Source organism: Protomyctophum bolini (genome assembly GCF_963924005.1).
Source record: "Protomyctophum bolini genome assembly, chromosome: 2".
Classification (NCBI taxonomy): domain Eukaryota; kingdom Metazoa; phylum Chordata; class Actinopteri; order Myctophiformes; family Myctophidae; genus Protomyctophum; species Protomyctophum bolini.
The window spans coordinates 40,357,271-40,382,979 of NC_137863.1; the positions used below are offsets into that span (position 1 = coordinate 40,357,271).

At 45.5% G+C, this 25,709-nt stretch overlaps 1 protein-coding gene across 8 annotated transcripts in view; it reads right to left on the reverse strand.

The window, feature by feature from the left end:
• plekha6 (pleckstrin homology domain containing, family A member 6) overlaps positions 1-25,709 on the reverse strand; it is a 156,680-nt gene that overhangs the window by 68,038 nt on the left and 62,933 nt on the right. For all 8 annotated transcript variants that reach the window (XM_080786715.1, XM_080786714.1, XM_080786710.1 and 5 more), the window contains 4 exons: positions 10,650-10,733; positions 7,650-7,785; positions 7,234-7,338; positions 6,440-6,512 (listed from right to left, as the gene is read on the reverse strand). In XM_080786715.1, the coding sequence (XP_080642841.1) occupies positions 6,440-6,512; positions 7,234-7,338; positions 7,650-7,769 (298 nt within the window). In that variant the 5' untranslated portion in view covers positions 7,770-7,785; positions 10,650-10,733. The remainder of the gene's footprint in view (positions 1-6,439; positions 6,513-7,233; positions 7,339-7,649; positions 7,786-10,649; positions 10,734-25,709) is intronic.

Below are 25,709 nucleotides of genomic sequence, written 5' to 3' on the forward strand. Positions count from 1 at the left end.
ATGTCCGTCCTAACCTATATGTGACTATGTTTAGAGTACCAGTAGGGGCAAACGTGGCGCTGTTGTGCCAGAAACAGAGAGAGAGAGAGAGAGAGAGAGAGAGATAGTGTTGCACTGTTGCCTGCTAATTACACAGAGAGAGAGAGAGAGGCAGGGGGAGAGGGGAGATGCACCACTCAGTTCACACGGGTGTGATTTTTTTATATTTGCTTTGGCAATGTAAACGTATGAATTGAACTGAATTGAATTGAAATCCGCAGTATGTGAGGAGACTCTGAAGAGAGGATGAGGATGGCCGTGCATCAAGGCCTTGTCGGTAATGATGGTGAGACACAAGTCTCACAACCACACCATTTCACCACATGAGACGTCATTTACACAGAGAGGTGTCAAGAGTGAGGGGCTATACATCAGACAGTGAGTCACAGAGAAAGATGGAGACGGATCAGAGAAAGAGACAATCAAACAGATGGCAGAGATAGAGAGAGAGAGAGAGAGAGAGAGAGAGAGAGAAGGTGCTCAAAAAAGTGCTCAATTATGTTTTACTTACTTAAGTATCAATACTGCAAGTAAAAGTGCAGATTTCAAAATGTACTTGAGTAAAAGTACAGAAGTACTGTATGCAAAATGTCGTGTCAATGTCAAAATCATTTGAGTTGCGACGCATTGTGAGCTTGTAGATCTGCTATTTTCAAATGGCTGAAGTGGTTACTGTATATGTTTTGTAATAATAATCAAAATCTACAAAACAATAACTAGTACAGTATAGTTTTCAAATAAATGTAGTGGAGTAGAAATGAATTGAAAATTGGAAATGCACAAGTAAAGTAAAAATACCTCAAAAGTAAATGCACTTTGCGCACCGCTGAAAATAGAGGTGTTAGAAAAGGCCTCATGAGGCATTGTCACAGCAGCATTAAATATGAAAAAGCTTCTGGGAAGTTTCCAGTCTGTAAATCCTGCTGGGATTGTAAAACTATCGAGTGTTCTGTGCTATTCTTATCATGGCGGTGTCTCTCCTGCATGTGTGTCCCTGTTTGCATGCCTCCTGTTTATTGCCTGGAACCCGGAGGCTTTTAAATGGGGCTATTCTAGGCTAGCGTCCCACTCCCACTCCCGGGCAACCAGGGAGAGGGGAAAAAATAAATAACCCTCGACCACTGCATGGGCATCTACTGTAAATGCATTGTATGCTATAACCGCATGAATCCCAAATGTGCTTTTATGATTCGCTTCTCGTTTTCTTTCTCTATATTGCTCTGTAAAGCACTTTGAGCTGCGTTTCATGTCATGAAAGGTTGCGATACAAATTACGTTGTGTTATTATTATTAATGTCCCTATTCTGGGCGTGTCATTATAGGCGAACATTCAGACCAAACGTTCAGCAAAAAAAAACATTCGGTGAGGATATAGCGGATCTACAAGCTCACCACAATGCGTTGTAGTGTTTTGGCAAATAGATTCGATATAGGGACAAAAAGCATTCTGTTGGCAACAAAGTACAAGCCAAAAGGGTCCCCCAGGTGGTTTAAGTGGTTAATTAAGAAGATGATTTTACAGTAGGTCATGCAAACTGCTTTGTTTCACAATCAAGTCAAATATAGGAAACGTTATTTGTTTTGCACGTGGAATGAGAGGTTCTGGCCGGCAGAGAAGGCACTGTATTTACTTTTTTTGTAGAAAAAAAAGCTGTTAGCATGATGTGTTGCCTGACAAAGACCAGACTCGGTTGTGTTCACAGCGAGAAAATGGTGCAATAAACGGGGGGTGTCGCCCCGGTGTGCAGTTATTTACTCTTTTGTTTCCATGCATGGCGTGTGTATTTGCATGGGTTTGAATAGCGCATGTGCTGTGCAAATATAGATTGACTTTGAATACACACATACACTTGCGCAAACCCGTATACCACTACCTAGTACCTACATATATAGTGCACAAATAGAGGCCCACAACCACAGAAGAATTCAACACCTGTATGCCGTCGGGCCTTAACCCATTCTGACCTGAGATCAGATTCATACGAGGTTTCCACGGGACACACACTGGTCTGATTAACCCATTCTGACCTGAGATCAGATTCTAAAAATGTCAGTCGTTCTTCGAATTTTTCAAAAATAGCAGACCTACAAGCTCGTATCGCGCCACTCGGTGGCGCGATATGAGCTTGTAGATCTGCTATTTTTCAATAGCTAAAGCATAACATGATGCCAACACCAAAATGGGTGCCCGGTCAGAATGGGTTATTGGGGTCAGAGTGGTCTTGAACCTACTACTCAACACCACTCAAGACCAAATCAGAAGGCAGAAGCTAACCTTTTTCTTACAGTGGTCAGAAAACATCTCTCATGATTGACCGTCCATAAAATGACGGTAAACAAAAAATATACGACCGCAGACAAAGTTGTTTCCACAGAAGTGTCAAAGCATTCTTTCCTCTGCTGCAATCATAATCATACTAAAATTCAGCAAATGTCTGTCTGTCTGTCTGAATGTCCCTGACAGCACATTCTCTCAACCTTGCCTGGCCCAATCACTCCCACTTTTCACACACAGGCATGGACCACAATTATATGGAGGTCTTCCTGGAGCCCTTTTTCCACTTTCACACATTACTGATTTATAATGAATTTATTAGTGGATTAAAAAATGCAAAAATGGGTATTGCACTGTCAATATCACATGAATATGAATGCAAAGTAGCGGTCCCTGTGTGGACAGGCTACCTGTCGCCGTTGTGCATGGTCAGATGTGTGCAAACCGTGTAGTTTCTCAGGAGAAGAATACCAAAGGATGCAACATTAATTTATTAGTGAATTCACCTCGCACCCTCACACACCTGCGTCCCTTGGCGACACCTGCATCACAGGCCACCGTTCTCACCGTTACCCCACTGGCATGCTTCCTCTAGCTAGCGCTGCAACACAACAAATTGTGCCCTATACAATTTGGCGCCGCTGACTGTGTGTGTGCGTGTTGCATCGTTTGGTAGTCTTCTCCTGATAAACTACACGGTTTGCACACATCTCACCATGCACCGCGGCGACAGGTAGCCTGTCCACACATGGACCGCTACTTTCCAAAAAGCGTTCATATTTTGCGGGACAGACGGACGAGGAGCAGAAATGAAGCGCCAGCATATTGATCCATTTATCACCACGGAGAGCGCCCTGGATGAGGAGATACGAGTCATTCATGGGAGTCAATGACAAGCTAATAGTTGCACAGAGCGTTAGCATACGGCAAGCGAAAAGCGAAATGCCAAAAAAACAAATAGGAATCATTCTGAATATTCTTAGCTCGCCCCGTGTCGTTTGGACGTCGCTAGGACGTCCCCAGACGAACGCACCTCTCTGTTCCAATCCTTATGACGTTTCCAGACGATTTATGTACTAAATGTGTGCGCGCGTGTGAGAGGCACGCTAAACTGTCAACACTTCTACAATAAGCAACAATATAGCTGACTGTCAAACATCATTGTCCAATGTTCTTTCAGAGCAGTGGTTCTCAAACATTATGCATACAGTATACACAGCACATAACCCAAAGTCTGCAAATACTTTGAGTGTGCATATCCCCGGGTATGGACTAGTCTTCTAAAACGACAATCTTGAACAACAGGGATGGCTGAATGTTCACATGATTGCTTTGCCAGGTGAACCGACTCGTTGGAAGGAGTCTTTTGAGGCATACATAATGTGTAATAATATGACATGATATAATGATGACTTGACTGAAAAATCTGATTGAATCAAACAGTACGGAGGGGAACAGCCTGTGAGGGCCCTCTGGTGGCTCTGCTGGGCCTGTTGTCTCCAGGTTGAGCATTAGCTGAACCCACCTCTGCTGCAGAGCGCTCTCTCTCTCTCTCTCTCTTTCCCTCCCTGTTTTCACACTTGTCTGCTGCCCTTCACCTTCGTCAACATGTGACCTGAACCTGCCATTCATTTGACACATTGTGATCTAGAGAAGAAACATGGCCTCAGTAACAAATGTAACAAACGCACAACTCGGGGAACATACACCAACACGGAGGCTGTGTGACATCACAGATGCCTACCCTCCATGAATACTGCTCATACAGTTACAGTTAATTAGTATGTAACACAATCTGGTCTGTATCTCAAGCCATTGTTTCCCTTAAATGTGTAATGTGTTACAGGTATATGGTAACTTTGTTTTCTTATTCTGTCTGCATGTGCGTGTTTGCACAAACGTGCACAAGGTGTTTGTTCAGTATAGTGTCACACAGCCTTTGGCTAAGGAAGTGTTATGAACACACACTATGAGGACATCTGTTGACAGTGACAGGTAAGAAGACAATAAGGAGGCTCAGTGTGTGTGACTGTGTGTGGCTGTGTGTGTGTGTGTGTGTGTGTGTGTGTGTGTGTGTGTGTGTGCATGCGTGCGTGTGTGCGTGCGTGCACCACGTGCGCGTATTAAGCCTATACCCAACATAAAGGAATGTTTAACCCACGTCTCTCTTCTCAGCTGTTGTGACATGATGAGATTGTCACATGTTCACATGTTCAGTGGGCTATATATATAGGCAAACGATGAAGGGGAAAAAAATTATATAAACATATGTTTAATCATAAGCAGCAAATCCTATAGTATAGCTCACTCTGATTACGCTTAACCAACATAATGTACCGCAGGTGTGAACAAAAGTTATATAGATTGCGATCTTCCAGAATAGCACAACGGCTGTGCAGGTAGACCACATGACATAATGGCCCTAAACATATATATAACTTAAATGTAAAAGTAAATAAAACTTTTTTTGGCATCTGCCACTTAACTTGATTGACATAAGAGGGCCTGTCGAGCCCAAACCCATTAAAAGAAACAACAACTACCAATTCCATCCACCCCTCCGCTATTCCAAAACCTGCTAAGGTACATTAGCAGGAAGAAAAGCAGGAAGACCCAGCGGAAGTTCGAGGCGGAACTCAAGGAAAAAGGAACATCTTCGAAGGAAGCAGAGAAGATCGCCCAACACCGAACCAGCTGGAAGAAGTTCATGAATGACCTACGTATGCAGTATGCAGTATGAATGCCCCCTGAAGTAAAAAAAAAAAAGTGTGGCAACCCCTGATATTCTGTATACGGCAAAAATAGGCTATTTCACTTAACATAATCGATGGAAAGAGAAATATTCCAATGCTAAATATTGGGAGTGATCAAAAGGATGATGATGTGATCAACCTGAGACCGGAGTGGTCTTTTTAAGGTTGACAACAATGTCCCCATTCAAAGCACACGTACGTGAGCTCAATGAATGGGTTGCATGAAAATAATTGTGACGCATATATATGCCGTCTTTGAAGGTCACCAAGATCTAAAAAGAATACGGGAGATTGTTTTGTTACAGCACTTGGGAAGCACCATCATCACCATTCAAAACAATAAATGAGGGAAAATATTGTTGTTAGAATGATGTTCCCTCCCTTTCAGAGTGAGACAAGCACAATCCATGCCAAGGCACATTGAGGCTGTTCTGGTGACACTAAGACACTTTTCACCAAATTCCTCTCTTGTGAAAGATTATATCAAATACACTGTAGCTCAAAAACGATCCAAGAAAGATCCAAATATTTTTTTGTGAGCACCACCACACATCCACATGGGTGTTAGTACTTCAGTTTAATCTTGGCCAAACAGGGTAATCTCGGCTTGTTTGTCAAAGATTTGTGTCCTCTTAAACATTCCCCTTCTCATCGCTCTTTTAGCTAGATAATGAGTCAGTTTGTTAGTGCCTTTGGCAGAGTGCATGGCCGCGTGTTTGGTGTAACTCTTGGTGCTGTCATGTCCTTCAGGTACACATAGAAATACCTCAGGTTCTGCTCTGAAAAGTGTGTCTTTGTGTTTGGTGCTTCTGTAAATGTCCGGGAGACGCCATGAGTCAGTGATAAACAATGTGGCCTTTGTGTACGTGTGTGTGTGTGTGTGTGTGTGTGTGTGTGTGTGTGTGTGTGTGTGTGTGTGTGTGTGTGTGTGTGTGTGTGTGTGTGTGTGTGTACGTGTGTGTGTGTGTGTGTGTGTGTGTGTGTGTGTGTGTGTGTGTGTGTTCCAATGTCTATCGTTGTGCGTTATTATTTGCATTCCTGAACTGAGCTACAGTACTCAATATGACTCATAGTAGCAAATATGAGATGGAAAAGTGTGAAATATGAGAGAAGAGAAGGGGATGGGAGAGGAGAGGAGAGGAGAGGAGAGGAGAGGAGAGGAGAGGAGAGGAGAGGAGAGGAGAGGAGAGGAGAGGAGAGGAGAGGAGAGGAGAGGAGAGGAGAGGAGAGGAGAGGAGAGGAGAAGAGAAGAGAAGAGAAGAGAAGAGAAGAGAAGAGAAGAGAAGAGAAGAGAAGAGAAGAGAAGAGAAGAGAAGAGAAGAGAAGAGAAGAGAAGAGAAGAGAAGAGAAGAGAAGAGAAGAGAAGACTAACCTTTGTAGTAAAACAGGCATCGGTCTGTGAGAACAAACCACCTCTTGTTCCACTGTTTCACTCCACTGCTGGCCTATAGAACAACACATACACCATACATCAACATACTGTATATACAGGTTGAGCAACACATACACAACATCAACAGAGTAATACTGTACTGTATGTAATAGTTTGGCTTCCCAAACGTTTTAGCTCAAGACCCAAAAAAGAAACTCCCCAGGGCACAAACTAGTGAAAATAGCAGATCTGATCTACAAGCTCACAACACATTGTGGTGTGATGTGTTGTGAGCTTGTACATCTGCTATTTGCACTACCTTGTTTAACCCATTTTGGGCGGGAAACCCATTTGGTGTTTTAAACACATAATTTAGCTATTGAAAAATAGCAGATCTACAAGCTCGTAGCGCGCCACCGAGTGGCGCGCTACGACCTTGTAGGTCGCTATTTTTCGTGAAAATGCGGCACAAATCTTTGAATAGGTATATTATTCTTTCAGAGCGAACAGTTTTTTTTATTTCGACGTCAGGCCTGGGGGTTAAAGGAATTCTTTAAAAAAAGAAGAAGAAAATAAAGAAAATAAAAGAATAACGTCGGAATTTGTTTTTAACTTGTGCAAGAGCACCGATTTCACGCTCCAATTACAACAGCAGCCACAAATGTTTCTCGAGCGTAAAAAACACAGACCTGTTGTTCATGCCTGGTTGAAAACATGAATCTAAATGATGTTAACTGTTAATTCCACATTAAAAAGCCAATTGGTTCAATGAGCGTTTGCAGGAAACGACTCACCTGCTTGTACAGCCATCCTTGTTTGGTCACTTCAGCCTTGGGGTTCCTCCGCATGGAGTTTGAGCGCTTCCCAAACGTGGCCGCTTTCCTCGGGGTGCGCGAGGACTTCAGGCACAGAGGGAGGAAAGGAGAGCGACAGAATGGTGAGGCGGTAGGGTAGGTAGTAGGTACGCTCACAAAAAACATGCAGTAATCCTGGTCTCTATACTGCCTCCCCCTGGCCAGCCGGGGCGCCCGATGGAGGGGAAAGGAACTGGTTGGAATAACGTGTTCCTTCCACGTGCTATACGTCCGGCCGGGGAAACTCCCCCCTGTCAGGTGAAATTGAAGGTGCGTGTGTGTGTGTGTGTGTGTGTGTGTGTGTGTGTGTGCATGCGTGTGCGTGTGTGTGCGCTTGCGTGCGCACGTGCGCTTACCCGTGGTGTGTAAGGCCCGTGGTCCTCGGGGGACGTCAGATCGGACACCATGTTGGTGTTGTTGGCGTTGAGGTCGGTGGTGGTGCTCACAGGTCTGCTGCCTCCCACCTTCACGTTCATATCCAAATCACAGCTCCTGCACACACACAGACAGACAGGAGGATTATCAATGCACGTGCACTTGGACACAGCAGCTACACACACAGCACACACACATAGGCCAAATTCCAATACCCCAAAATCTCTGCCACTCACTCACTCACACTCAAGCATGGTGGTGTTACACCAGTGAAATTGGTGACCTGCTGAAAATATACCCTCTTGTGGACGTTCGGACACTGACGTGATGTGATGTCAACACGATTGTCACATATTTCAGCAGGTCACCAATTTCACCATAAGTGGGTGAGTGAGTTGCCAAGATTTGGAGTAATGAAATTCAGCTACTGTATAGGCATAATGATGAGAATGGGCTATATATGCACATACTCTATATATAACTCTTCCTACTTCCGGGCCGTTTCCCTATACTTCCTTCCTTCCAGGTGTTACCGATGATACTAATTAAGGCTCTTTTCCATTTAGTGTACAGTTCTCAAACTTTTTAATTTCAAGGACCCCCGTAACTCTGAGAACCCACTCAAGGACACGAGACCCACTGGTGTATAGTGTTTCCAGTGAGCCAACATGCACAATAGCAGCACCCTGACTCTGTTTGACCAGAATGGAAAAGAGCCTTCATTAGTATCATTGGTAACACCTGTGACGGAAGATGGGAAGGGGCCCAAGTTCTTTCCAAAGTGGCATGTGCATAGAACCTGAGAACAGGAAAAATAATAATTTTAATTTCACTCAAGTCCAGTCTAGAGGCTCACGTGAACACATACATACAACATCAAAGGGCCCTTCTACCCATCTGTAAAAAGCGCCCTGTCCAGACCACAGATTCATTATTATCTCTAATCCTTCCCAATCGAATCCACTCCAATCTATCTGACGGTAGATGTTGTCTCATGTAGGGTATTGATTGCAGCATGTTGAGCAGTGAGGCCACAGTCTGACCAGAGTGGGTCAAACCAATCGCAAGACTGTGTTCACTGAGTCTATATCGAGTTAATGTTTTCCTTAGTTTTGGGTCAGTTACTGTGCTCAAGTATTCTGCTACTGTGTATTCTCTGCTACTGTGTATTCTCTCTCTCTCTCTCTCTCTCTCTCTCCCTCCTGCCCAGTGTATCATCCTCCAGTCTGTTTCTATTGCATGCAACAGCCATTTGTCTTCCTCTCTGTCCATGTGTCACCATGATAAATCTCCCCTCCAAAAGGAGAACATTTCACCAATTTCATGTGTCTGTGGGCCTGCTAAAGAGCTGATGCTGTCGGGCAGAAACCTTGTGTCTCCAACTGTAAACATTTTAATGTTTTTCATGCCCAAATACCTCTTCGTACAAGAGTGTCGAGCAAAACTCCACAATGTGTCGCGTAAGGACGCACTGTGAGCTTGTAGATAGGCTATTTTCACTATTTCCGAAGATTATTTCAGCCATCTTCTACGAATTGTTCTTATTGTTCTCCTAAGCACTCCGAAGAGTTGCTCTGGATATCTGCTCAATATTATAATTGCTAGAAAGGGAGGTAACTATTTACTGTAGTTGTCACTTTGGAAAGTTATCGTGAGGCAGTGATTTTGGCAAATAGAATCTGAACAAATACAGTGTGATATCATATGGGATTTTGGTTGTGTATATTGGAGTGATATTAATACACACACTGCTAGTATTATTCATTCTTTATCGCTGTCTGTCTCTCATATCAGCATGTCTCTCACACACAAACAGTCTCTATATAACTAGATTATCTATTTCTGTCTGTCAGTTACTCACTGTCTTTCACACACAAACACAGGCGCACGCACGCACATACGCGCGCACGCACGTACACTCACACACAGTGTCACACTGACATTGTGCAGGACACTGACATAACTCCTGATGAGGCGATAGTAGAGTGGGTCAGCTCAAGAGCCCTCTTCTAACAAGAGCTATCTCTCTATTCTCTCTCTCTCAAAGATTTATAACAGAGCAGTGTGTGTGTGTGTGTGTGTGTGTGTGTGTGTGTGTGTGTGTGTGTGTGTGTGTGTGTGTGTGTGTGTGTGTGTGTGTGGTGTACATTGTACTTGATCAGTATTATGCTAAGAAATATACTATATGATTCTGATTCTGATGGTATATATTTACAATAGACTAAATCTGGATGTATTATTTGGACTGTGACCATGGCCTTTGCACATTATTTTCAAGCTACGAGCTTGTAGACCTACAAGCTACGAGCTTGTATAGGTCTGCCATTTTTTGAAAAATTGTGAAAATATTTATTTCAGAAAACTGGAGGATTTAGAAGATTTTCTTTTTTAAATGTCGAGGTCAGGGCCTGTAAATGGGTTAAGCAATGCATGATGACAAAAGCGTGCCCCGTGCGCATGCACGTCAGGTTGTGGGCAGAGATCTCCTGCCCCCCAGAGGACATACAGGAGCGGTGTGCAGGGTCTTCACTATAGCTCCCCTCGGTGTGTATATATCTTAGATTAAGGAGGAGGAACAGCACCAGCAGCGCTGACTGCACTGTCAGACATTTCCCACTATAGAAGCCATGGAGGAGTGCACAGTAAGTATTCTCTCCATACGGACCGAGCCAAGCCTTTGATTCCATTTAGTATCATTGTAATATCTCATTTAGGCCTGACCTCAAAATAAAAATATATATATTCTAAATCCTCAAAAAATAGCAGACCTACAAGCTCGTAGTGCGCCACCGAGTGTCGCGCTACGAGCTTGTAGATCTGCTATTTTTCAATAGCTAAATTATAACATAATTCGTGGCCGATTGACCCACTGGTTCATATCAGCCTCAGCTCCACCGACCGGTTTCAACCGTGTATACAGTATATTGTACAGTGTAATTACTGTAGATATCAGTGTATTGGGGGTGGTGCAGTATACTTACTGTAGATATGAGTGTATTGGGGTGGTGTCCTCCAGCTGGATTGGGCTCAGTGCTTGTCCAGCCGGTCCACTTGGGTCATTTTGACTGGAAGAGAGGAAGAGAAGAGCCGACGTTAGATTAAATGGTACATTTTTTAATCCAAAGCCTTTTGCATAGATTGTGTAACAGTATTACATTCACCCACTCCCACACACACATTGATTCACACACCGATGGCCCGGAGGAAACCATGCAAGGCACCAACCTGCACATCGGGAGCAATTAGTGGTTCAGCGTCTTGCTCAAGGACACTTGGACACTAACTCTGGGGGAGCCCCGGGATGGAACTGGGAACCTAGCGGTTCACATAGCCTACGGCCGCCCTATACCGGCCACTCTACCCCTAGCCGCGGTACCCAGACTCAAAAAGAAATATCTTCCAACAAGGCAAGCATACTATATCGTCATCATGTGTTGAACCAATTTCAAAACCATTACTCCCATACGCAATCGTTTACACTGTGTTCACCAACATCACATACGAGATGCCACTCGCAGAACGGATGCAAACAAATAATGAGCAATAAGAAAATGTACAAGTGGTAGTATATAGGCTGCAGAAGTCCACTTTTGGTGAAAATAGGCGAACATTCTACAAAGGTAAATTAGGAGATCTACGCATGTTTGCTACTTTTGTGTGACAAAGTAGAGCATTATTAGCACTAAAAGAGACTAAACAGAGATACGCGAGATGTTTCTGCCCGAAACATGACGATATCACATCCTAACAGTTATCAGCCTATAGCAATCTGGTATCTGAAAGACGAGCACATGTGTTCCTATACAGCGCGTACTTTATCATGTATTCAAGCTGTCACATTAAAACGATCAACGGGTGACTGACGAGCGTTGGTCACCGACGTCGCAGCCACAGAGCATCTGGTCAATTACCCTGCATGCATTACTGCATTACTGCATCTACTTAGAGGCATTATTCAGAAGATGAAATAACTCAAAGTCGCACAATAAAAAAAGTGTGCGTCAGAGTGTGTGTGCGTGTGTGTGTGTGTGCGTGTGTGTATTTGTGTGTGTGTTAGTATAGGCACTGTGCAGTCTCTGTCCAACATGCACTGTTGTACACCCTACTGTCCTGTGCCCCGCTACACCGTGCCGCCTAATAATAATAGATCACAAATGCATTAAAAATGAACATAATATAGTGAGCAGTAACAGGGGGGCAGTGAACATGCTTGCTCCAGCTGTCGAAGCCGCAGTATGAGATATACAGTATAGTTGTTGTTGTACAACTGTGGTTCATTAAATAATTAACATCATGCAAATTGAACTAGCTGCAAAATCACAACGTTGTTCCGAGCAAACATGCACACATGTATGCATGGCACACACACACACACACACACACACCCACACACACACACACACACACACACACACACACACACACACACACACACACACACACACACACACACACACACACACACACACACACAGTAGAGTTGCAACTCTACAGCTTCTATAGCGTGCGCCAGTGTGCGTTGTGAGTGCGTGCGTGCGTGTGTGCGTGTGTGCGTTGCGTGTGTTTGTCTGGTCTGTCTCTGTGTATCACTTACACATTATTGACTGGGAAACCGCAAACGGCCGCTGAAACAGAGGTGTGTGTGTGTATTTGTCTGTGTGCATATCTATCTGTATATAAGTGCTGCATGGCAGACAGTAGAGAAGAGGCTACATCTTGATTGTTACAGCTGTGCGGTGCTGCAGCCTGTATAAATCAATGGTTTTATCGCCACAGTGCTGCAGAGTCTTATATCCGACTTTTAAGGTTTTCAGCGTCGTCTTCGTCTTCGGTTAGAAGATTGTGATAAGACAAGAGCTATACTAGCCCCATATGTGCCCTCTCCCTACTACGCTCATTCTGTAGCTCCGAGATGAGGTCACACACTGGGCCCCTCCCACCGCGTTTCAGAAACGGCGCAAGTTTCCACAAGGAACGTTTGTTATCCTTACCACACCATTAATCCAAAACCTGTAGGGCTCATGTAGGTTTACACTAATTCAAACTTAGGAGCGGCCCAGAAAATCCAACTGGCCATTTGAACTGAGCCTTTACGTCCCGTCTTTTGTCAGTCGCTTCCATGTTTATCAAGGAAGTGTGCGTGTGCGAGTGCATGTCGAGTGAACTGAAGTCAGTTGGACATTTTCGACCCGGGGAGGCGCCGGGGAGGCGCTAAAGCTTTTCAACTTCCTACACGTTTTGGATTAATGGTGTGGTAAGGATCTTGCAGAAACTTGCGCCGTTTCTGAAACGCGGTGGGAGGGGCCCAGTGTGTGACCTCATCTCGGAGCTACAGAATGAGCGTAGGGAGAGGGCACATATGGGGCTAGACATATGACAGACAACTAGAGCTAGACAACAGGACAATACGTGAATATAAGAAACAAATAAAGTACCTGAGATTGTCTTGAAAAAAATTAAGTACATATTATTATGTCTGTATATAAAATATACATTCAAGTTGTTGCACCCTTTAGGATGCAGTACCTCCATGGGTCGAGTTAATCACTCTCAAATATAAAAAATATAAATATAAATATAAAGACAGACAGACAGACAGACAGACAGACAGTTGACACAGACAAAGGTAGACATTTAAAACTGATTTTAAAACTTTTTGGTGAGCAACATTGTTTTATTAGCCCCCTGTACTATAACAACACAATTACAGTAGCTTAGCTATATAGCTATAGCAGCGTTACAATTCACTCAGATGGAACTGTGAAGGCCAATTCATAGTCGAGTTTTTGGTGAAAACTCCAACACATCTTTCTGTTTTTACTAACCAACGTTTTGGTGCATGGTAACCTTTCCACTGAAACCTGGACTATGAATTAGGCCTTGAGGGTCCATGTTTGTGTCCTACAGGGTGTGGGCAGAGGGACAGTATGAGGGTCCATGTTTGTGTCCTGGGTTTGGGCCAAGAGACAGACAGCAACCTCAGTAGAAACATATGTTTATGTCTTCTACCAGACCTTAAGATGAGCTCTGAGGTCTGCTGGCAACAGGGCCCCATGCCCACCTTCTGGGCATGTGTGTGTGTGTGTGTGTGTGTGTGTGTGTGTGTGTGTGTGTGTGTGCGCGTGCGTGCGTGCATGCGTGCTTCTGAGACTAAACAATTTCAGATGACTACAATAGGACAAAAACTAAATGGTGTGTTTGTGTTATTCAAAAGACTATAGGACCAAATAAGAATTTGCTGTCAAAACTAACACTGGTGTGTGTGTGTGTGTGTGTGTGTGTGTGTGTGTGTGTGTGCGCGCGCGTGCGTGCGTGCGTGCGTGCGTGCGAGAGTACGCTCGTGTGTGCGTGTTTCCATGTAGCCCAGTTTACAAAGTCTTTTCCTGGCTATCTGCGTAGCCTCCTACGTCACCTGCTGCTACTCTCTCTCACACGTTGAGGGGGCGATAGGCAGAAAGCACGGGCCACAGGCCAAGCAGCCAGTCAGCCAGATGGCATGGAGTCACTCACATCAGGAGAGAACACCTAAGCTGTACTAAACACAACATCTCACCAGTGTGCGTGTGTGTGTGTGTGCATGCATTATACACATTGTGCTTGTTGTTTATGAATTTAATATATACAGGTCTCAAATGGAAACAAGACTTTATTTTCATTTTTTTGCTATCTTTTTAGACTATGGGCTATATCTTATACGACACCATTCTTTCAACATTTTGAAAAACCTTTTAAAATAGTTTTTTTTTTAAGTATAGCCGACCTACGAGTTAACAATGTGTCAATGTGGATTGGCCTGTTGGACTATTTTAAAAAGGTTTTTTTTTAAATAGTAAAAAGAAATGGCAATACGTTTAGGATTGGGGATTAGGGATACTGTATACTGTATAGCCCCAATTGTCTGACTGTACTCAGTATACTGTTTAAATTTCTGTCTAATACAGTATTCAATCAATCAAGTTGCAGTGGGTGAATTTTCTAAATTATCGATTGTTTACATTCGCATGCCTCCATGTGCTCAGTGTGTGTGTGCGTGCGTGCACACATGCACACACACATGCGTGTGTGTGTGTCTCACAGGGAGCTGTGCGTGCCCGTTCAGCCATAACCTACAAACCTACATAGGAGGTGCGGTGCCTGTTTATGCTAGCAAAAACAAAAAAAAACACCTGCACGCGGCAAGTAGACATACCTGCAATACAAAAACAACAACAGCATCAGCCAACTGTGAGAGTGTACAAAATGTCATTTGTTACACGTTCAAGAGTTACATTAATCCTCGGGGACTGTAACGTGTACACACACACACACACACACACACACACACACACACACACACACACACACACGGAAAGCGTACAAAACCTTTCTGTGACCTATTATTATGCAACAGACAGCCAGGCTCGCGCCGCTGACGACACGCACGTTCGTCACGCGATGGCACACACCTTACTGTATATACACCGTACAACTCCACCAGGGTTAACAACGGCAACAACATGTTTCACACTTGGAATTAGCAGTGTAGCAGTGTAGGGACAGAAACGCACGCTTCCATACAGTGCAAATTCGGCATCCCTCTTCTGCTCGCAGAACTCTCTCTTCTCTTCCTCTCTCGTTCATTTCATACACATGCACCATATACTGTACATGCACTACACACACACACACACACACACGCATGCACATACAACCGCTGTAAAAGCGAGCGCTGGTAGAGCTTCTTTCCCTCTCTCTCTCTCTCTGTGTTGGTGGCTGCCTCCCATCGGCACTGCATTGCAGTCCTCTCTGACCTCCACGCTCCAGGTTACCCAGGCAGGTTCCCCCCCATGCAGCCCAGCCTGCATGTCTCCTCCTCCTCCTCCTCCTCCACCTCCACCCATAGCCGCCCAGCCAAACAGCCACCCACGGGTGACTCCCTCCCAGCCGCGCCGCACCGCGCCGCGTCCCGCCACTACCTACCTGGACCTCCGGTCCGCACGAAACTTCAGCATCCTCCCCCGGATCAATCATATACCACGGCGAACAGGCGGAGAGAGAGAGAAAAAGACGGAGCGAGAGAGAGAGGGAGGGGGACACAGAGAGAGAGAGAGACAGGGGCACGGAAATAGAGGGGGAGAGAGAGAGAGAGAGGGAAGCAAAGCAGCTAGCTCATATAGCCAGGAGAAGGTGCTTTATTGCTGGAAGCTGTAGGGCGGTTGGGTTTAGGAATTACTGTCTCTCTCTCTCTCTCTCCTTGAGAATGCCACGCTTTTGGCCAGCACGCCCAGCTCTGTCTCTCCCTCCCTCTCTCTCTATCGCTGTCCTCGGCCATGCTACCCCCCCGCCCCCACATCCTCACACTTGCTCATTCACTATAAATGTCCCCTACCTCTCTCTCTCTCTCTCTCTCCCGGGCTCCCTTGCCGAGGAGAAGTGCAACACTCAGCTGATTCGGTTCCCTCCGTCAGGCTGACACTTCCTATCTAAGCTCCCCTCCCCTCGCTTTCTGGCTCTTCTCTCTCAGGGGGGGGGGGGGAGCGGTCCAACCGAGGGGGGGGGGCACTAAATGACACCGTGTGGGTCTGTGTGCGCAGTGTGCACGTGCCAGCATGTGTGCGAGTGTCTGTGTGTGTGTGTCTGACTGAACTGTACATGTATGCAATATAGATCCATCACATGCTATAGGGAGACTCCTAGGAACCATTCCCCAGAGACAGACATCTGTTCCTGGCCAGAGCAGGGGGATGATGGAGGGTGGAGGGGGCGTGTTCACGTACACATGACTCCGCCCCACATGACTCCGCCCCCGCCATCATCTTCTTGCTTTCCCCTCGTACCGTCCATCCCAGCCTTATGGTGCGTTCTGACGGGCAGATGCAAAGATACAGTCTACCATTCATTGTCAATGTATGGCAGTGACATGAAGATGCAAAGATGTGTGTGTGTGTGTCGAGAATAACTCTGGGGGAGCCCGGGATCGAACTGCGTCGCTCTACCGCTGAACCACTGCCGTCCCAGCTCTTGAACACATTTAACTACTTAACTACTGTAAGCCCTATTTAAAAGATGGTTGAAGCAGCCGACCTACAGTACACATGTTCACATTCACACCGTGTCACATGTTGATGCCAATGACGTTGACAGTGGCTAAATGAACACACACACGCATGCACACCACGCACGCACGCCAAGCACGCACGCAAACACACACACACACACACACACACACACACACACACACGTACACACATAAAATGAATGCACAAACATGCATGCACACGCTAGCTATATTATGGGCACAGACCTAGTAACTCATGGGCTCATAATTAGATCTATATGTCATGCGGAGAGGACAAGCTCAGCGGAATAAAAGCGTCTACGCCAAGACTTCCCCAGCCTGGGGAACAGCAGGGCTGCCATATTAAAATGTCACCTTGTCATTGTCCTGCTTTAATCATGCAGGTCACTTACTGCTGTCTCTCTGCTAAGCGCGAGAGAGAGAGAGAGAGAGAGAGAGAGAGAGAGAGAGGGAGAGGGAGAGGGAGAGGGAGAGGGAGAGGGAGAGGGAGAGGGAGAGGGAGAGGGAGAGGGAGAGGGAGAGGGAGAGGGAGAGAGAGAGAGAGAGAGAGAGAGAGAGAGAGAGAGAGAGGGAGAGAGAGAGAGAGAGAGAGAGAGAGAGAGAGAGAGAGAGGAGAGAGAGAGAGAGAGAGAGAGAGAGAGAGAGAGAGAGAGATCAGATCAGATCACGTCATCCAAAAAACTACAATAATTAACCAATATGCACAAACGAGTGATGGTGGTGCAGAGACAGATGGGCACACCCGTGGGCGGTGGTGGTTCAGAGGTAGGGTGGCCGGACGGGAAGCCCAAGGTTACCAGTTCCGTCCACCAGAGTTGTCCAAGTTATGTTGCGTCCTTGAGCAAGACACTGAACCTCAATCTATGTAAAGCGCCTTGGATAAAAGCACCATAAAAGCACCATTTACCAGAGAAACAGAGACAGAGGCAATGAGAAACAAGACAGAGATAACGAGAGACAGAGAGGCATATATAGGAACAACTTTTGCCGACGGCAAAAACACCCAAAGTCACGACAAAGTCATCCTGCACACTGTCTATTTTCTACACTGGAGATCCCCATTGAGATGTTCCCATTGTGTAATACAAATGAATGGCTGTCCTTCTCTACCATGGAGGTGTTGAAGACCTATTTTTTTTATATATGACACCGTCATTCACAGTAATATATTATGTACAACAGTACATGTATACGTGCCAAAACGGCAGAACCATCTAAATTTAAAAACAGGAAGCGACCACAGCACATGGTTTAATAGCTAATGTGTAATTGTGATACATCACCCTTTATACACGTCTCTCTTTTATATGCCCCTATATTTATTGGCTATTATGTGCATGTTGTGGTGAACTGTAGATACTGTATGTATTAATTACAACCTGCCATGGTTCTTCAGATGACATTTGCCTGAAGGTATAATTCTCATCTGTCATCAACCAAAAAATGGCAACATGTATGTTTAATAATATTGCACAATAAGGTCTCTTATAAATAAGTAAAGCAATTCCACCAGAAGCCCAGCAGGTCTCGCGTGACAAACGATTATCTGATCTATCTCTCTAACTATCACGTATATATATATATATACACACACACACACACACACACACACACACACACACACACACACACACACACACACCATCACACATAGAGTCATGCACGTATGTAAAAAGATGCTACTACTAATCCCCTGAGATCTATACCCATACCAGGCGTTCGCAATCCGTGCACCGTCTCTCTGGAAAGCCCCATGCCCCTGGGGATCAGGCTTGTCGAGTCTGTGCCCATGTTTTCATGTGATCTGTGAATATATGTATATATTTTTTTGTATTATTATTATTATTATAGGTATCTTCTGTTGTTGTTCTCTTGTGCATTATTGACACATGTATTTTATTTCATTGTATTGCATTGTATTGTGTGTCTTTATATATATTTTTAAGCACTTTGTGACTTTTACACATGCATACATGCACATGTACGTGCACGATTACATGAACACAGAAGAGAATGCTAATGCTAATCCCCTGATGTTTATGTTTAGTGTCATGTACTGATCTTGGGTGTTCGAACCTGCAGATAATAGCATGTTGTAACACGCACTAAAACACCAACATGTTCTTCTTTACGTCTTCAATCAACCGTATCGTTTCGTCTTCTACTTTTGCAAAAACAATGGCACACTGCAGGACTACACTGTGAGGGAAATGCAGTATGAGCCCAGAAAAAAGAAAGAAAGAGAAAAAACGTGCAGACATTCAATCAAGCTTACGTCTTTCAACAAGCGTGATGGAAGATAGGCATGTGCACACATATACTGTGTACACACACACACACACACTCACACACACACACACACACACACACACACACACACACACAGACACAGACACACACACACACACACACACACACACACACACACACACACACACACACACACACACACACACACACACACACACACACACACACACACACACAGACACACACACACACACACACACACACACACACACACACACACACACACACACACACAAACCACTGGAAGAAGAGGACAATTTCACAACAAGTGTCTCTTGAACATCACCCTCTCGGTTGCTGAATTGATTATGCAACCATATGAGAGGGAGCGTTATATACTGTCAGAGTGTTATACTGCCATTGGCATGCTGATCTACAGTATAGAACAGCATGCCAATGCCACGCTATAGCAAGACATTATTGAGATTATATACCACCGTTCACCGTTGAATGTTATCAACCCATAATGTTCTTATCAAGACCATGCAATGGAGCCAGTATATGAACATGTCATACATAACATACTGTAGGCCTACTGTATTACTGCCACCGGAATGGAACCACAGGGTTTCCTGCACAATGTTCTTGGCATGGCGCTGCGCCATGCCTGGAATTATTTGCGCCATGCCAAGCTATCATATAAAAAAAAAAAAATTAAAAAAAAAAAAAAAAAAAGTTTTTCTTTTTCTTTTTTTTTTTTTTTTTTAAGGGGGCTAGTGAATCATGGTGTGTGTGATATGAAATGTCCAGTACCTCCCCAGTGTCCCCCTGAGTGCCTCCCCAGTGTCTCCCCGGTGCCTCCCCAGTGTCTCCGCAGTGCCTCCCCAGTGTCCCCTCAGTGCCTTCCCAGTGCCTCCCCAGTGTACACCTGAGTGCCTCCCCAGTGTGCCCCTGAGTGCCTCCCCAGGGTCTCCCCAGTGCCTCCCCAATATCTCCCCAGTGCCTCCCCAGTGTCCCCCCCCCCCCCCGAGTGCCTCCCCAGTGTCCCCCCCCCCCCCCCCCCGAGTGCCTCCCCAGTGTCCCCCTGAGTGCCTCCCCAGTGTCCCCCTGAGTGCCTCCCCAGTGTCCCCCTGAGTGCCTCCCCAGTGTCCCCTCAGTGCCTCCCCAGTGTCCCCTCAGTGCCTCCCCAGTGTCCCCTCAGTGCCTCCCCAGTGTTCCCCTGAGTGCCTCCCCAGTGTTCCCCTGAGTGCCTCCCCAGTGTTCCCCTGAGTGCCTCCCCAGTGTGCCCCGTGCCTCCCCAGTGTCCCCTCAGTGCCTCCCCAGTGTCCCCTCAGTGCCTCCCCAGTGTCCCCTCAGTGCCTCCCCAGTGTTCCCCTGAGTGCCTCCCCAGTGTTCCCCTGAGTGCCTCCCCAGTGTTCCCCTGAGTGCCTCCCCAGTGTGCCCCTGAGTGCCTCCCCAGTGTCCCCCTGAGTGCCTCCCCAGTGTCCCCCTGAGTGCCTCCCCAGTGTCCCCTCAGTGCCTCCCCAGTGTCCCCTCAGTGCCTCCCCAGTGTCCCCCTGAGTGCCTCCCCAGTGTTCCCCTGAGTGCCTCCCCAGTGTTCCCCTGAGTGCCTCCCCAGTGTGCCCCTGAGTGCCTCCCCAGTGTGCCCCTGAGTGCCTCCCCAGTGTCCCCCTGAGTGCCTCCCCAGTGTCCCCCTGAGTGCCTCCCCAGTGTCCCCTCAGTGCCTCCCCAGTGTCCCCTCAGTGCCTCCTCAGTGTCCCCTCAGTGTCTCCCCAGTGTTCCCCTGAGTGCCTCCCCAGTGTGCCCCTGAGTGCCTCCCCAGTGCCTCCCCAGTGTCTCCCAGTGCCTGACCAGTGTCTCCCCGTGCCTTCCCAGTGCCTCCCCAGTGCCTGCCCAGTGTCCCCCAGTGTCCCCCCAGTGTCTCCAATCGCAATACAAGAGCAATAATACGAATGAATCTTAATTTATTAATCCTATTAATTAATTAATCAAAATTTTCGACGCGCGGCCAAAGGCCGCGCGGCATAAGCCCCTCCCCCCCCCCACGCCCAGCACCATGCCAAAGCTTTTTCCTGCAGGAAACACTACCATCATGAAACTGTGCTATACATGAACTTTGTTTTATGTTTACTTACAGTACGTTGCCGATTAATATTCAGGTTAGGATTAGGGTTAGAGTTAGAGTTAGGGTTAGTAATAGGGTTACTGGGTTAGTAGTCAGACAACGCGCCAAGCGCCACATCGGGCAACAACAACAACGTCAATATGTAGGAAATACTGGCTCCATTTCATGGTATTGATAAGAACTTTCTGGTGACTATGCGGTTGATACTTGATAACATTTGAATCCGCTACACAGTCTCATTAATATTTATGATTACAATTTACAATTACAATGTAGGCATTTAGCAGACACTCTTAAGAACAAAGTCATGGTAATACATCAACTACTGTACATAAAAAATAGTCGTCATGAATCCTATACGTAAGCTTATAACCTACAGTAACAGTGGAATATCTATCTAATGAAACTATAAGTGTATACACTATAGAGTACTACGGCGGGAGATTGGGAGTGAGTCTGCAGTCTGATCGCAACGGGAGTGCATTCCATAGTTTTGGAGCCAGAATGATTAGCAAACAAAATAATTAACAAACCTCGAGCTGTTGCTACGATACAACAGGTATACGGTAAACTCCTGGTGAACCGTTCGTTTCCCAGACGACCACTCTACCTCCCATGGTGATTGTTTTCATTTGTTTTTGCAATGGGACAGCAACTTGTCAATCACTATGATTCTTGTTGTAAGGTAAACATGCTTATGTAATGTAATTAACGTTATCTCTACACACACACACACACACACACACACACACACACACACAGTCACGCACGCACGCACGCACGCACGCACGCACGCACGCACACGCACGCACACACACACACACACACACACACACACACACACACACACACACACACACACACACACACACACACACAGTCACACACGCACGCACACGCACACACACAGTCGCACACACACACACACACACACACACACACAGTCACGCACGCACACACACAGTCGCACACACACACACACACAAACAACCTTCCGGTTCAATTAGCACTCTTTTTTTAGAGCGTAGGGAGTGATACTGAAACTTGTCTTGCATATTATGCAGTAGAATGAACAATCTGACAGACAAGACTTCCAGGTAACTACACACAACCACAGGCCAAAGGAAACAGTTGATCCTATCCTCCAGGTATGCGCTAGCATGGCATTGCATAATGCTTCCATGGTAAACAGATCCACAACACTGCTAAGCCCACTAGTCCTCGGTACACTCCACAGTGCACACAGACAGAGACGTGTGCTCAGTAGATCGCCGCCGGCATGTTGCTACCTGTCTCCACATGTGTAATAATGATAAAGACCCTTCCCAGGATCAAAGCAATTAACACAAGACATGACAAGCTGTATTTTCTTGCACTTTTCAAATAAAATGTTTACAATGACACACAATCAATGAAACATGACTGAACATAATAAGACGGGTGACAGCTATAACGTGACGGATTGAAAACAGGTACGAGAATAAATACACATTACATAGTATAGGCCAACATTTAAACTTGTCCAAAGACGTGAATTAACGGAAGGGACAGAAGCAGTTCACCTCACATTTATGCTTTTCGGTGATACATTTTTGCCGAGTTTCACTTCACATGACACTTTGTCGCCAAAGCATGAACTAGGCTTCAAACAGTTCACTTTTTGGTCTAATTGTTACCAACATTCTTTCCTTTACTCTCACCCTCCTTCACTCCATTCCTTATCAGCTACACCCCTTCTCTTGTGATTCCTCTATTCTCTCAGGAGTTAAGGTCCTTAAGATATATCCCCTAACATAATTCCTCGCTTGCTTCCAAGGCTGCCTGGGCCTGATAAGGGTTGAACTCTGCACCCCAACCAACAAGATAATTAGGCTGAGATGTGTATGTGTCTCCCACTTGCTCCAGTATCAGCAAAGATTCATTATAGTTTGCGTGCGACCGTGCGTGCTCACGTGCGTGCGACCGAGACTAAACAATTGCAGGTGACTACAATAGGACAAAAACATTTAAATACATTTTAGATGAGCGGACCTTTGACCAAATTCCGTAATTAAGTAAGTAAGTACAGTAAATCTACTTAGTTACTGTACACCACTGACAGTACAGTAACAGTTTAAAATGCATCCAAAAAAGGCAAATCAGTCTCTGTACGTGTGTACGTACGTCTGTAATCCACGTAACTCCAGAACCCTTCTCCCCACCATTTGACACACGTGTTCCACACCACCAAAGGGAGTGCAGTGCCTGGCCTTGAGACGGTGGGATACACCGTTGTCCAGAAACAGTACAAAAGCCTCTGCCCGCGGCTCTGGACAGGGCCCAAATTAGTCAATTGATCACACCTGATCCCGCCTAGGTCTCCATAATATGGAGCCGGCCTGTTCTGACATCACAATGATGTTCTTGACATCTGCATATAGACTAGATATTTGGGCATGCATGACAAATAACTCCATATATGTGCATAAAAGGGACACAGACATAACAACTGGGTGGGGCGTTCATTTCCAACTTGCATCGTTTCAAGTAGGCCAGTGCCCAAACGGGCACCGCTCTAATACTGTTAAATCAACACTTTTACGTTTCAAGTCAAAGGATTCAAATTAATTGTACTCAACCCACAGATACTGTAATATGCTCTATATATATATATCTCAGAAGAAAATATAAACAGTATACTACTGTATTATGACAGAGTACGGCAGTGAAGGGGTCGTGCCACTGGTGGTCAAAATGAGATCATAGGTCATTTCCCCCCCAGTAAGAAAAGTAATGAAGGACAGTCTATGCTGTAGGGCTATACGCTGGCAGAGCAAAGATGGCACGTGAAAACACTGCTTGACTTGGCAAGGGAAGTGTGCATAGTGTGTGTGTGTGTGTGTGTGTGTGTGCGACTGTGCGTGCACGTGTGTGCGCACGCGTGATACTGTAGTGTAGTGGTGAATCATCCAAGAAGAACGGTATGACACCACAGGGGTTTTACTCCCGAAATAGCGCAACGGTATATGCATGCGGCGCGGACACAAGTGTGTGTGTCTGTGCATTTGCTATTTTGATGCACTTGTGCCATACCGAATAAAAATAGAACCGTAGGAGATAAATGAGTTGACATTGTTGTCTTGTATTAAACCTGGTATTAAACATGGTCTCTGGAGGCACTGAAGACAAGCGAGAAAGAGAAGCACAGCTTTGTCCAACACCTGCCTCAAGAGACAGAGGAGAGGAGAGGAGAGGAGAGGAGAGGAGAGGAGAGGAGAGGAGAGGAGAGGAGAGGAGAGGAGAGGATTTAGCATTACTAAAGCACTTATGATCTCTATCTCTCTCTCACACACACACACACACACACACACACACACACACACACACACACCCGAGACATCATTAAAGAACATTTGTCTCTATTGGATATGGTGGTGACCTATAACATCACAGACTCTGCAGAGCACCATGTCTGCAATAAAGCATAATAACATAATGTTCCAGTGCAGGCACTTACACCACTTCATTTCTACAGCTCAGAAAGATGAACAAGCAGTAGCCAGAAGAAAAGAGAAAAATAACAGACAGAAAAACAGCCAGTTTTTATCTGAGTGCTTCCCACTAGGGCGGCTTGGCTTTACTGCTCAATGTGCACGAGAGTTCATTCTCATCCTATTGCTTTCCAGTTACAATATTACAATGTGAATGATTATAAAATGATACGGTTGATGAAATAATGAACACTCATTTATTGGTTTATTGGTTACAATAATAACCAGAACTACACTCTGTCGAGTGCCTACTCGCTTGTCGCAAGCAGAGTGTGCAAGTACTGTAGTCCGCTACAAACTTTCAAATCTCAGCCTCTCTGTGAAAGAACGTTTGCAATATTGAATTATTAGGTTTAGCTCTTTGCTACGTAGCTTGCTTTTGGAGGAGAAATTTTGAAGTATGGTAATGATTACTTATGCCTGTTATGGCAGTGGTGTCAGATTACATATATGTATAGATAGGGGCATTACCTTTAGTCCACCCGACACTGAAACATGTCATCGTTACGTCGCCATCGATAACCAATTATACCCTGGCATTGGTACATATATTCATCACGTCATATGCTCATATGTCTATATATGTCTATATGTATATGTATATGTCATTTCTGATTTGATTAGTGGTATAATGTGGTTACTTTGATGCGTATGTCCCTTTTTTTATCCACCTGACACTGACTGAAACATATCATTACGTCACCATCGTAAACCAATTATACCCTGGCATTGGTACATATCTTCATCACGTCATGGGACATACGCGGAAAACATACCTGCACGGTCTGCTTCGTGCCACCATACTGTATGACGTGACATATCACATGCTGCTAAGGGACATACGCATCGTAGCACCTGAATGATAACATTACTTGCACATTCTGCTTGCGCAAGTAATAACATCTGAAGTAATGTCTTTGTTTGTGTGCTTACATGAGTGTGTGCGCATGCAAATGAGTGTGTGCATGCACGTGAGTGTGTGTATATGTGACTTCTCCCACAATGCATTCGCGCGCATTTCCGCTGCACACGCATTCACGTCTCCCAGTTAACAATGCAGTACAGTGCTGCACTGGGG